This window comes from Pholis gunnellus, assembly GCF_910591455.1.
Source record: "Pholis gunnellus genome assembly, chromosome: 1".
NCBI lineage: Eukaryota > Metazoa > Chordata > Actinopteri > Perciformes > Pholidae > Pholis > Pholis gunnellus.
In genome coordinates this window covers 27,939,999-27,953,521 of record NC_136528.1, presented here as the reverse complement: position 1 = coordinate 27,953,521, position 13,523 = coordinate 27,939,999, and the positions used below count along the sequence as shown (strand labels likewise).

At 47.3% G+C, this 13,523-nt stretch overlaps 1 protein-coding gene across 1 annotated transcript; it reads left to right on the top strand.

Moving 5' to 3' along the window:
* Nucleotides 1–5,418, top strand: LOC306697261 (gastrin-releasing peptide receptor-like; the record flags this gene model as incomplete). Its single annotated transcript, XM_079161071.1, has 4 exons — nt 1–308; nt 2,111–2,453; nt 4,706–4,819; nt 5,275–5,418. The coding sequence occupies 4 exons, from the start codon at nt 1–3 to the stop codon at nt 5,416–5,418; spliced, it is 909 nt and encodes a 302-aa protein (XP_079017197.1).
* Between the last annotated feature and the right edge of the window lie 8,105 nt (nt 5,419–13,523).

Genomic DNA, 13,523 nt, shown 5'->3' with positions numbered 1-13,523 from the left:
ATGTGGTTTACCGACTTTGTCATCACATCACTCTACGGCATGATCGGGGTTTGTGGGCTAATTGGCAACTTCACCGTCATCAAGACGTTCTGCTCTGACAATTACCTCCGCAATGTGCCCAATATCTTCATGTCCAGTCTCGCGCTCGGGAATGTTTTACTGCTGGTGACCTACGCTCCGGTCGATGTCAGCCGCTACCTGTCAGAGGAGTGGTTGTTTGGGAGAGCGGGCTGTAAAGTCATCCCCTTCATTCAGCTCACCTCGGTCGGGGTGTCTGTGTTCACTCTCACTGCCCTCGCTGCTGACAGGTAGGCTATAGGTTTCTGTTCTAATCATGTTATTGACCTATAATCACTTTAAAATAGCCAGCCTAATTAACCAAACGTCCTATTGTTCCTCTCGTTATGAAGATAGTCACAGGCAATATGTACAATCTAAATTACCACAATGTAAAGCAACAATGCAACTGTTTATTGATCAGGGTGAGTATTACGCACGAGAGAGCTGTGCGCTTCTGTTCAAGGCTGCTGACAAGTGCGCGCTTGATAGAGGCAATAGATTTCTAATTTCAAAAGTGTGTTGTTATAAAGAAGACTTTTGCCTGTTTAGAGGATATCAATGTGTTTTAAATCATTGGCTGTGAGTGGAAAACTTGAATGGTGTAGTAGAATAATGTTTTAAAATGTGTTCCAGGATGCTTTCATATCACGGTTAGAATACGTGTTTCTGTTCTTCCTCATTATTTCCCATCTTTGACCGCTTGTTAAGTTTTTTTCTCCCGACTAATGTTTCAGGAACCCCTTATTGTCTCACATACAGTCAGACCTGTGTGCTGTTATAAAAGAAGATGAAAAGATGAAAAGAAAAATGTGAAAATTAGAATACTGGTGCGGTGTCCTGTGTATCTAATAACGTTTAATTCAAATTAATTATTTTTGGAGTCTCGAAATTAATTGTAATCCTGGCCACTATGCGCGTCTTTGTTATTTTAAGATTAAGATTATTTCAGCCGCCCTGCTTTCCAATAACACCCGTAGACAACCTGTGGCCTATAAAGTGAAATTAAAAAGTAAAATCGCTATATTTATTTTGTTCACAGTTTTTGTTCCTTTCATCAGAATCATTTTCTTCTGTGATTCAGATTCAGATTTCTTTTATTTTATTTTATTTTTTATTGCAAGACAAGAGACAATACATACACATAATAACAACGACAAGAACAGTGAGATACAAGCCATCATATCATCATATAGTCAGTGTATGGGAGAACGGTGTGTGTGTGTGTGTGTGTGTGTTTCTGAGCCTTTTGAGATGTAAGAAAAAAACATAAGAAATACATAAATGAGGGCAAATTACATACATTACTAAATAATAATTGTTAACGTAAACAAAGTCAGGGGCAGTATCGCCCCGTCCACTGGCAGCAAACCACGACCAGGGCACCGTCAGGGAGCTCCAGAACAGGACAGTGGATCAGTCATGCCAGGTCAACCGGGTTAAATATTATTGAATTAATTTAGTTATTTTTGTTGTTGTTTTAATTATAATTGGTGTATTGATTGTGTTTTAATTTATTTAGTATGATCATATGTTTTTTTTAAAGACTGATCGGTCGCCCCCAGACCGTTTGAGGAGGGGGCTAGCCCAGTGCGGGTTTGAGCTCTTTTAAAAAAAGGAAACGGCTCCCAGACCCTGGGGGGGGCGGTTCTTTTGTGGGGGCTTATGTATATACATATATATACATATATATATATTATATATTCTCAACATCCAGGGCTGAGGGGTAGGCTACAATGTTCAGCCAGAGAAATGTTAAAAGCTGACATTGTGGTGTTGTGCAGTTCAGTTCTTGGAAACGTGTCTAAAAGCAGGCTGCTCAGGTCAGATCTTAATCAGGTTTTTTAAGGTAATGATATAATTTGAGCACTGGTCTTACACATTATCCTTAAATTGAGTTACCAGACATCATTCAGAAAAAACCTTTGGGTTGACCGGTTGCTAAAAGAATTGTGTCACTGCTCTCATCAGCGTAGTATCAACATGAAGAACACCAACACGTTGTGTTAACACCTTTATCTATCCATCCAACTTATATCTCCACATCCATCAGGTACAAGGCCATCGTGAAGACCCAGGACATCCAAACATCGAGCACTACCACCTGCATTGTCCTGCGGGCGGCACTCATCTGGCTCCTCTCCCTGGTCCTGGCTATCCCCGAGGCCGTCTTCTCTGACCTCCACACCGTCAACGTCACCTCCACTAATAAGAGCTTCGTCACTTGCGCCCATGTGGGGGAACTGCACCCCAAGATCCACTCCATGGCCTCTTTCCTCATTTTCTACCTCATTCCCCTGCTGGTCATATCCGTGTACTACACATTCATCATCAGGAGCCTGATGAGGAGCGCCTCAAACCTGCCTGTGGAGGGGACCTTGCATGCAAGACGAGAGGCCAGTGTTCAAACTACCATCCCTAGTGCCGTAGCTCGATCTTTGATGTACTGAGGTCATGAGTAAAAAGACAAAATACCATTTTAATCTACTGAAACCTAACCATTATGTGTTGATTGTTTTATAAAACTTGGCGTGGAATTCACTACGGTTATATCCCCCAAATACCCAGAAATAATACCAATGGCATAACCTCAGTGACCTTAATGGAAGCTAGAGCCCTGCTCATTACATGTTTGATTTGTTTTAATTAAAGGCGCACTGTGAATTATTAGAAGTGTGAATCTTCATGGCCCCATAATTCAATCCGATCACCATTACTGCACATGAATACTTTTTCATCAATTAATACAAGCACTCAGACAAATCTGAACTCACATTTTATTTACAAAGGGCTTTCAAAAATCTGACTATAACAGTCTTTGACATAAAAAGCTGCATCGTTTCAATACAATCTCTGTGAGGCAGTTCATACACATAACAAAAACATAAATCATTCTGCAGTGCATCACAGTCTGCTGACAGAGCACCGAGTGCCATTTTACACTGCATGAATTAGCCTAGCGGACTTAACTACTGAAATAGTCTACAAACTAACAGCAGGGAAAGAACATTTCATTGGGCAACACTACACCTGTGGAATTTTGACGTTGCGCAAAAACTATCCAATCCAAGAGCAGACGTTTCATGAGCACACAGACGCAGCCCACGTGTGAGGAGAAGGGCCGAAGCTGGAGCCTGCAGGAAATCTGTATTCTCTCACATCTGAGTGCAGCACACAGTTTTAGCAGAAACTGCTTAGTCATGCTCTCAAATTGAAAGAACACATTCTTGAATAAAGATAACACAAAATTATAAATATAATGCAGAAGTGACGGTAGGTAACTATGTACATTAACTGAAATACTGTACTTAAGTACACTTTTGAGGTACTTGTACTTTAGTTGAGTATTAAGATTACATTTTTCAGAACAGGCCATATATTTATATGGTATAGATTAAGCAACCCAACAGTACATAAAGTATTTACTAGTAACTTAACCTCCACCAGCTACAACATGAAAATGCAGTTTACACAGTAATACATCAGTAATGATAATAACTGTAGTGGCCATTTGTCGAATAAATCAAAATAAAACAAACAATAATCAAAGGCCACTGATGCACCACCGTGGTTTGTTTCTTCATGCAGGCAGAAGAGAGTTTGAATGTCCAGACAGGATTCCGATTTTTCTTATTTATTTAAGTAAGCCAAACAAAACAAGCAAACAAACAAAAAGAACAAAGAAAACTCCTGTCTTACGCCGTCTCTCCTGTGCTGGTAAAAAACTATAGGCCCACCCCGGTGCATGCTGGTCCTACCTACCTCCTCCTATATAGAGCCACAGGTGCCCACAGTGTTACCCAAAGAACTAAACCAAACTAACTAACCCAAAACTAAGTATATTTAAACAACAAAAGATAATATAACGTAACAAATGACTATTAAAGAGAAAAAGCAATCTTAATATATCACACAAACATTCTAACCTATATAAACAAACATCTACCATAATTAAACAATACTACTTATTAATTAAATAACAAAATATCATCATCAAATATATAGCTCCTACAATAACAATTGATGAAGAAAACGTGTACTTCTTGTACGAATAAAAGAATAAAACCTGTTCAGGCCAAGTTGAACTGAGTTGCATATATGTTTTATTACAGTCCATAAATCAGAGAAGCCTTCAGTACAGAGAGCCCACAAGGGTACAGTCTCCACCAAAAACTTTAATAAAACCTTAATATGTCTCTATTTGTATCCTATACCCTTATATAATATATTATATGAGATATCTGAGTAGACCCGGTGTGTCTCTACCCACCAGATAGAACCAGTCTGTACACATATGATCCAAGGTTCTGCTATTCATGACCTCATATTTAATACTTACATAATCAATATCTCTACTACAATACGTTATTCTTTCTATCACACAAATAATCCAATATACAAAAAACTGACACTGAAAGAGGTAATTCTGCTTCGCACTGAGCCCTTTTACATTTGAGTACATTGAGTACAAAGTACATTTTGCTGGTGATACTTTTGCTTAAGTAGAATTTTGAATGCAGGACTATGTAAAAAGATCTAAACACCTCCTCCACCTATGGCAAAAATACACTTAAATGTTAAAACACTAATGTCTATCATATACCAGCATTGTTCTTTGGTTTTGACGGGTTTGTTCTTCACCCAACAGTTCGAATCAAAAAAGTGCTTCGCCAGGACAGTGCTGCTGTTTGTTGCTCTCTTTGCACTGTGCTGGCTTCCCCGTTACATCATCTACTTAGACCGCCCCTATCACTACTCCCAGGTAGGCTGCACAAAACAAACACATGTTTATTCTATGTGTTCATATCCACTCGGTGTGTAACACACAGTTATTATCTGTATCTGTTTATTTCACAAAAATATTTGTATTTGTGTCTTTATTCTGATCTCTGTCTACTGGATCATCGTCTATACCATTTATTTTACTGCCATTTAAGTTTCACATAAGTTTAACTTGTAATATACTATTTTAACCATGTACTAATATGAATGTATCGTATTTTAGCTCCTAAAAATCACAAAGCTACTGACAAAACAGGCCGTACTCGCTCATTTAGACAAATGTTACTGCACAAATTCTGATTCTGGTCCAGAGCACATTCATATCCAACGGATCTATTTGTATTTGGTGACTTCCCTTGTACATGCACACCTCTATGTCTCTTCATCATTCAAACCAATTTTTCCCAACCCTCCCCCCTACTTCTCTACGACCAGGTGGACACTTCCATGGTTGACTTTGTGTGCAGCGTCCTCGCTGATATCCTCGCCTTCACCAACTCCTTCCTCTACCCGTTTGCCCTTTACCTCCTGAGCAGCGACACCTTCCAGGAGCACTTCAATCAGCACCTGTGCTGCTGATGTCATATGATCCTCAGCAGAACCCCACTCTTTTTCACACGCATGTGACATATGTCCGCAACACATCACTCCAGCCCGAGCATGATCAACCTGAAATGGGGTTGCATGTGAGGGATGTGTGTTTCTGTGTTTCTGCTTCTTTGCTTTTGAGTCAGTGATCCATTACCATTTTTACTGTATGTTTTCACAAAACAGTTTGATCATAAGAACCTTGCATGAAGATATGTCGTTGAGTTATTGTACCAAAAGGGATACTCCAGTGTTTGAATATTGCACTTTTAGACAGACAGACATTGTCATTATTATAATAATGGTCGTCAGAGCAGCAGAGCATATGGGTCAAACTTTAAAAATGCTTGATCCTACATATTCCAGCCCTGTCTCCAGAAAGTATATTTAAACGTATACTACAAATTGGATTTACCTATTACACCTTGCTGCCTGTATTATGTTCAAAGGCAACTGTTTTTCCAGTGCAGAAGGTTTGACATCTTTGTACCACACGGCTGTCATAAGGACACCCTTGACTCACACATACACATGTGTAGATTTAGGTAACAAAAGAACTTAAAGGTAGAAAAAGATGGATATTGCTGTTTAAAGTTAATTTCCAGTCATGTTACATGCTTCAAGCCACGGAGGAAGTGTTAAAACAACACCACAATCTTTCTCCTTAACTTACTGCTGTGAGCGTCTGAACATAGCCATAAAAATAATCTAGAGTCATGCTAGTAGCTAGGAGACAGGTTTGACCTTTCCCATAATGCAACGCAACATCATCTATGTGCTATACCCTGTGTACCTGGGAAATTACTATACCTTTCAATACAAACACCTCCTGTTTGTCGCAGGCTGTTATAAACGTTTTGTCTCTCCAGTGGCGGGCCGTATATTTTATACCTGGGCCTTCAGTGCTGTCCTACTACAGTTGGACCACCTCCCAATAACGTCATTATGACGCCACAGCTACAGGTTATTTTATTGTGTAAAAAACGCATATTCACATAACACGACAACATTTGACAAGTGAAACTAGTTGAAATAGCAGTAGTAGTAGTAGCATTAGTAGTAATAGCATTTGTAGTAGTAGTAGTTGTAGTTGTTGTAGTTTTAGCAGTAGTAGTAGTAGTAATAGCATTTGTAGTAGTAGTAGTTGTAGTAGTTTTAGCAGTAGTAGTAATAGCATTTGTAGTAGTAGTAGTTGTAGTTGTTGTAGTTTTAGCAGTAGTAGTAGTAGTAGTAATAGCATTTGAAGTAGTAGTAGTAGTTGTAGTAGTTTTAGCAGTAGTAGTAATAGCATTTGTAGTAGTAGTAGTAGTAGTTACAGTAATAGTGGTAGTAACAGCAGTTGTAGTAGTAGTAGAAGTGGTACTATACATATTATTGGTAGTAAAAGTATTGATAGCATTAGAAGAAGTACAAGTAGTAGTAGTAGTAATATTGGTAGTAGCAGCAGTAGCAGCAGCAGTAGTAGTGTGATGACCCCTCCCTTCCACTTGTGGTCTGTGTCCTGTTTGCTGTCTGTTTGTCTTTCAGGATGTTAATCGGCCACTGATGAGCGACACCTGAGCCTGGTTTGGTCCCAGCTATAAAGGTTCCCCCTCTTCTTTGGCTGGTCTCTTCTTCTTAGCTGCCTCTTCTTGGCTGACACGGCTGCTGCTATGTTTTGATTGTTTGGTTATTTGTAATTTAAATAAATGTCTATTTAATACTTTCAACTCGTCTTGTCTCCCTTATGTTGCAGCCTTTGAGCCAGGTTGTGACAGTAGTCATGGTCGTAGTAATAGCTGTAGTAGTGGTCGTAGTAGTAGTTGAAATAACAGTATTAGTAGAAGTAGTAGTAATAGCATTTGTGGTAGTATTAGTAGTAATAGCATTTGTTGTAGTGGTAGTAGAAGTATTAGTAGTAGTAGAAGTATTAGTAGCATTAGAAGTAGTAGTAGAAGTAATAGTTATGACTTACTATCTCATAATTATGAGATACTTACTTTCTCATATAGTATCTCTACCTCACATGCGCCAAAGCAACAGAAGCAAATGGATGAGACAAACCTTAGCAGATCCAAATGGATATCATCATTGAAGACTACTTTAGACGTGGATTCACAAATCGTGAAAATGTAGTCGTTTTGGAGGAATCACATGATATCAAACTCAGCCTCCGGACCCTAGAGAGAAAGCTACAAAAGAATCAACTTTGGTGGAGATGAAATAAGATAGATGAAGCTGAGGTAGCATCCTTCATTCACCAACAGCTACAAACGTCTGACAAACAGCACGGCTACAGATGGATGCACCAGAAATGTGGGATGGCCGGGATAATAACAGAGATAATAACAGAGAAACTGTGCATCAATTGATGCAACTGATGGACGGGAATGGGGTAGACCTGCGTGCCGTTTAAGACGGCGTATGTATGTCAGCCGTGGGCCAAACTGGCATATAGATGGGTACGACAAATTAAAGCCTTATGGAATATGGCTGCATCAGTGGTTGCATAGATGGGTTCTCGAGAAAAATGATATGGCTAGAAGCATACAAAACCAACAATGACCCTCTTATTATCGCAGGTTACTTCATAGATGCTGTGACAGAAAACAATTGATGTCCGCAAAAAATCAGGTTAGATCACGGTACTGAGAATAACCACCTTGCAATAATGCAAACGTTTCTGCACACCAGTGAGGATGAGAATGGTGAAAGCTGAAAGCAGATGGCTATTTTGTTGACAGCTTCATTGACAAATCTCTGATCCAGTTTTGCTTCCAAAATACCATGCAGGTACAGTATCCTAAAAACCTATTGATCACAGTATCAACACAGATGTAGGGGAGACCGGGGATGATTGCAACACTTTTTATCCGAGCACCTATAAATCGCCGAATTCTTCTGTTCGAGTTCTCAAATTTTGACACAAAGAACCCTTATTTGTCTACTACAAATAGCAATATTTCTGACTTCTCCAAATATGTCACAAAATGAATTAATCACAACAACATTTACAACCTGCCCCACTACCGATGTAAGTTATAAAACACCCTGAGGTGAGTTGTAACAATACAAAGGTTGAATTAAAAAATTGAGATCACACCACAAAATATAGTTTATGGCGCATGTGTCAACACTTCACAATATCTTCCTGTGGTTCGCCAAGAACAAAAACAAATCGCCACTGACTTTTAAGTCACTTTAAGAATGACTGTACTCTTACTGTATACTTTTAAAACATTTGAAGAACTTTCTTCTGGAATGTATGCACTAAATAAAGCACAATGTCATTGTGTTTGTATTTGCATTTTACGGTGGTGTTGATACTTTTAAATTTAGAAGAGAACATCAGCTTTGTATGTAGTGAACAAAAAATATGTGTGTGTGTGTGTGTGTGTGTAGTTGTCAATTCAGGGTTAATTAGATTAAAAGAGTGTTACATCCATCCCCGTCCCTGTCAGCCATGTATAGCTAGCTGTAGCAGCATAGTGGTTTGAAATAAGAATGGATGAAAAGTGTCACATTTTACCTTTAGTGATTATTCTCTAATCTTCAACAACTCCAACGTCAACAGTAGTACTAATCAAAATATGGATTTTATGTCCCGTCCAACAAATTACTGTCTTACCTGAAAATCAGTGTTTTGGCTGTAACATCTGCATACTTCTTCACACGTATGACATTTCAGATGCAAGGTCAAGAAAGAAGAAGTCATACATTAAATTGATCACATGCCTCCGAGGTCATCCCTTCTTGGTGAAAGTGGTGCTGTTAAAACCATCCCTTTAATACAATAATCCCTAGTCTCCCCTAACCATGAGAGATAATACGCATGAAACGCCAATTATTATATTCACTCATTTTCTGTCCATTATATGGGAGGAGCTTGATGAAGTTGTAACTGCCTGGAATGACCATCGCATATACAACAAACAGTCCTCGGGCTCCTAACGGTCGTCCCTCCATAATATATGCGGTTCCCAACCTTTATGGGGCTCAGAATTTCTTGCAGCCAGCTGATCAAATGAAAATAGAAATATGCCGTTGTTTTAAGGACTATCCTTGTGATGAGGACGTCTTTCACTTGTGTGTGGAACTTATGGCAGAGCACAACCTGGCAATTTCTGATGATGTGTATGAAATTACAGACCTTTATCTAAGACTTTGTCAAATGATTACTGATGGAATGGGGAAATGAAGTATGTGCTATGAGAAACAGTGTCAGCTCGGCCTACTGTGTATATATATTGTCACGATTAGGCTTTGCCTCTGTGTTCTGTGTTTGTCTACCCTCCTCACACTACCTGTCAGTCACTCCCTCAGCTTATTCCCTTCACCTGCCGCTGATTAGTAATCAAGCACTTCCCCCTCATCAGCACAACTCTTCTCACCTGTTCTTCCCTCTTCATAAGCTCCTGCCCATCAGTCACTCCTTGCCAGATTCTTGCAATGTCTACCCGCCCGTTCGGCTTGTCGTGTTACTGGTTTCCCTGTCTGCCTGCCCTGTTTTCCGTCCTGCTGGATTTCCTCCCCTCTTCCCTTGTCTCTTCCGTGGATGCCCCATTGTGCCTGTAAGTCTGCTGTTATATTTGAATTGTTCATTAAAACACCTTCTACACGCTACTCTGCCTGGTCTGCGCTTGAGTCCTCCACCATGCCTCGTGACAGAAGAATCTGGCCAAAAGAGGACTCAGCAGACGACCTTTTTCATACCACTCTCTCGGAATGGTATGAACAGTTAGCAGGAACCCGCCTGACCTATGGAGGGCCCCCAAGTGTCCAGAAGGAGAAGAGTGACCTGATGGACTACCTGCTCGACTCTCGAAAGAGGCCGGAACAGTTTTTGGGAACCTGCCAGGCCTATGGAGGGCCTCTGAGCATCCAGAGGGCTAACCGGGAACTAAGCCGCTCTGTTACCCCAAAGAAAAGGCAGAGGCAGAGAAAGGGTCAGTCTTCCGTTCCCGCTGGGCCGCAGCGATCCCCCGCTCCCGCTGGGCCGCAGCGATCCCCCGTTCCCGCTGGGCCGCAGCGATCCCCCGTTCCCGCTGGGCCGCAGCGATCCTCCGTTTCCGCTGGGCCGCAGCGATCCCTCGTTTCCGCTGAGCCGCAGCGATCACCCGTTCCCGCTGGGCCGCAGCGATCCCCCGTTTCCGCTGGGCTGCAGCGATCCACTGCTCCCGCTAGGCCGCAGCTAACTCCAGCTCCCTGTGTCCTGTCGACGGTCCGACCGACTCCAGCTCCCCGTGTCCAGTCGACGGGCCGACCGACTCCAGCTGTCGCCTCGGCAGCGCAACCTCTCCCGGACCCGGCCGCCGCAGCCTCGGCGCCTCAGCCTCTCCCGGACCCAGCCGCCGACGTCTCATCGCCACAGCGGTTCCCGGCCGCCGCCGCCGCCTCAGCGCCGCAGCCTCTCCCGGACCTGACCGCCGCCGCCTCGGCACCGCAGCCTATCCCGAACCCGGCCGCAGGCGCCTCAGCGACTCAGTCACTCTCGCACTCGGTCGCCGCCGATGAGGTGAGCCTATTCCTGGCAGGCTTTGCCATTTGGTTGAGCCTCGCCGCCTCAGAGCCGCAGCGACCTCCTGTGCCTGACGCTGCCGCCTCCATGCCGCAGCGACCTCCTGTGCCTGCCGCTGCCGTCTCCGTGCCGCAGCGACCTCCTGTGCCTGCCTCTGCCGCCTCCGTGCCGCAGCGACCTCCTGTGCCTGCCGCTGCCGCCTCCGTGCCGCAGCGACCTCCTGTGCCCGCCGTTGCCGCCTCCGTGCCGCAGCGACCTCCTGTGCCCGCCGCTGCCGCCTCCGTGCAGCAGCGACCTCCAGCTCCCGCCGCCGAGGAGCCGCGACCTTCAGCTCCCGCCGCCGCCGAGGAGCCGCGACCTTCAGCTCCCGCCGTCGCCGAGGAGCAGCAGCGACCTCCAGTCCCGCCCGTTGCCGTCTCCGAAGAGCAGCAGCGACCTCCAGTCCCGTCCGTTGCCGTCTCCGAGGAGAAGCAGCGACCTCCAGTCCTGGCCGTTGCCGTCTCCGAGGAGCAGCAGCGACCTCCAGTCCCGGCCGCCGCCGTCTCCGAGGAGCAGCAGCGACCTCCAGTCCCGGCCGTCTCCGAGGAGCAGCGATCACCAGCCCCTGCCGCCGCCGCCGCCGCCGTCTCCGAGGAGCAGCGACCTCCAGCTTCTGCCTCCTCCGAGGAGCAGCGACCTCCAGCTTCTGCCGTCTCCGAGGAGCAGCGATCACCTGCCGCCGCCGTCTCCGAGGAGCAGCGATCACCAGCCCCTGCCGCCGCCGTCTCCGAGGAGCAGCGATCACCAGCCCCCGAGATCCAGCCGGCGCCCCAGTGTTCCCAGTCCGGTTCCTCCGAGCTCCAGCCGGAGCCCCAGTGTTCCCAGTCCGGTTCCTCCGAGCTCCAGCCGGAGCCCCAGTGTTCCCAGTCCGGTTCTCCCGAGCTCCAGCCGGAGCCCCAGTCCGCCCAGCCCGGTTCTCCCGAGCTCCACCCGGAGCTCCAGTCCGCCCAGCCCGGCTCTCCCGAGCTCCAGCCGGAGCCCCAGTCCGCCCAGCCCGGCTCTCCCGAGCTCCAGCCGGAGCCCCAGTCCGCCCAGCCCGGCTCTCCCGAGCTCCAGCCGGAGCCCCAGTCCGCCCAGCCCGGCTCTCCCGAGCTCCAGCCGGAGCCCCAGTCCGGCCCTCCCGAGCCCCAGCCGGAGCCCCAGTCCGGCTCTCCCGAGCTCCAGCCGGAGCCCCAGTCCGGCTCTCCCGAGCTCCAGCCGGAGCCCCAGTCCGGCTCTCCCGAGCTCCAGCCGGAGCCCCAGTCCGGCTCTCCCGAGCCCCAGTCTTCCCAGTCCGGCTCTCCCGAGCCCCAGTCTTCCCAGTCCGGCTCTCCCGAGCCCCAGTGTTCCCAGTCCGGCTCTCCCGAGCCCCAGTCTTCCCAGTCCGGCTCCCCCGAGCCCCAGTCTTCCCAGTCCGGCTCCCCCGAGCCCCAGTGTTCCCAGTCCGGCTCCCCCGAGCCCCAGTGTTCCCAGTCCGGCTCCCCCGAGCCCCAGTGTTCCCAGTCCGGCTCCCCCGAGCCCCAGTGTTCCCAGTCCGGCTCCCCCGAGCCCCAGTGTTCCCAGTCCGGCTCCCCCGAGCCCCAGTGTTCCCAGTCCGGCTCCCCCGAGCCCCAGTGTTCCCAGTCCGGCTCCCCCGAGCCCCAGTGTTCCCAGTCCGGCTCCCCCGAGCCCCAGTGTTCCCAGTCCGGCTCCCCCGAGCCCCAGTGTTCCCAGTCCGGCTCCCCCGAGCCTCAGCCCGTCCAGTCCGGCTTCCCCGAGCCTGTCCAGCCCGGCCGTCCGCCGGAGCCCCCGCTTCGGAAGCAAGTCCCGCAGCCCGGCCGTCCGCCGGAGCCCCCGCTTCGGAAGCAAGTCCCGCAGCCCGGCCGTCCGCCGGAGCCCCCGCTTCGGAAGCAAGTCCCGCAGCCCGGCCGTCCGCCGGAGCCCCCGCTTCGGAAGCAAGTCCCGCAGCCCGGCCGTCCGCCGGAGCTCCCGCTTCGGAAGCAAGTCCCGCAGCCCGGCCGTCCGCCGGAGCCCCCGCTTCGGAAGCAAGTCCCGCAGCCCGGCCGTCCGCCGGAGCCCCCGCTTCGGAAGCATGTCCCGCAGTCCGGTCGACCGCCCGAGATCCAGCCTCTAGAGTCCTGTTCCCCGTCTGATTTCCGGCCTCTAGAGCCCTGTTCCCCGTCTGATTTCCGGCCTCCAGAGCCCTGTTCCCAGTCTGATTTCCGGCCTCCAGAGCCCTGTTCCCCATCTGATTTCCGGCCTCTAGAGCCCTGGCCCTCCTCCGGGCCCCCTCCACCCACCCGGTTTTGGACTCTGACTCTCGGCCTCGGCGGAGTGCTAACCCTCCTCCGGGCCCCCACCGCCCTCCCTTGGGAGGCGTTTGTTTTTTTTGTTTGTTTTTTTTTGAGACGTCTGGAATCCGTCCCTTGGGGGGGGGTACTGTCACGATTAGGCTTTGCCTCTGTGTTCTGTGTTTGTCTACCCTCCTCACACTACCTGTCAGTCACTCCCTCAGCTTATTCCCTTCACCTGCCGCTGATTAGTAATCAAGCACTTCCCCCTCATCAGCACAACTCTTCTCACCTGTTCTTCCCTCTTCATA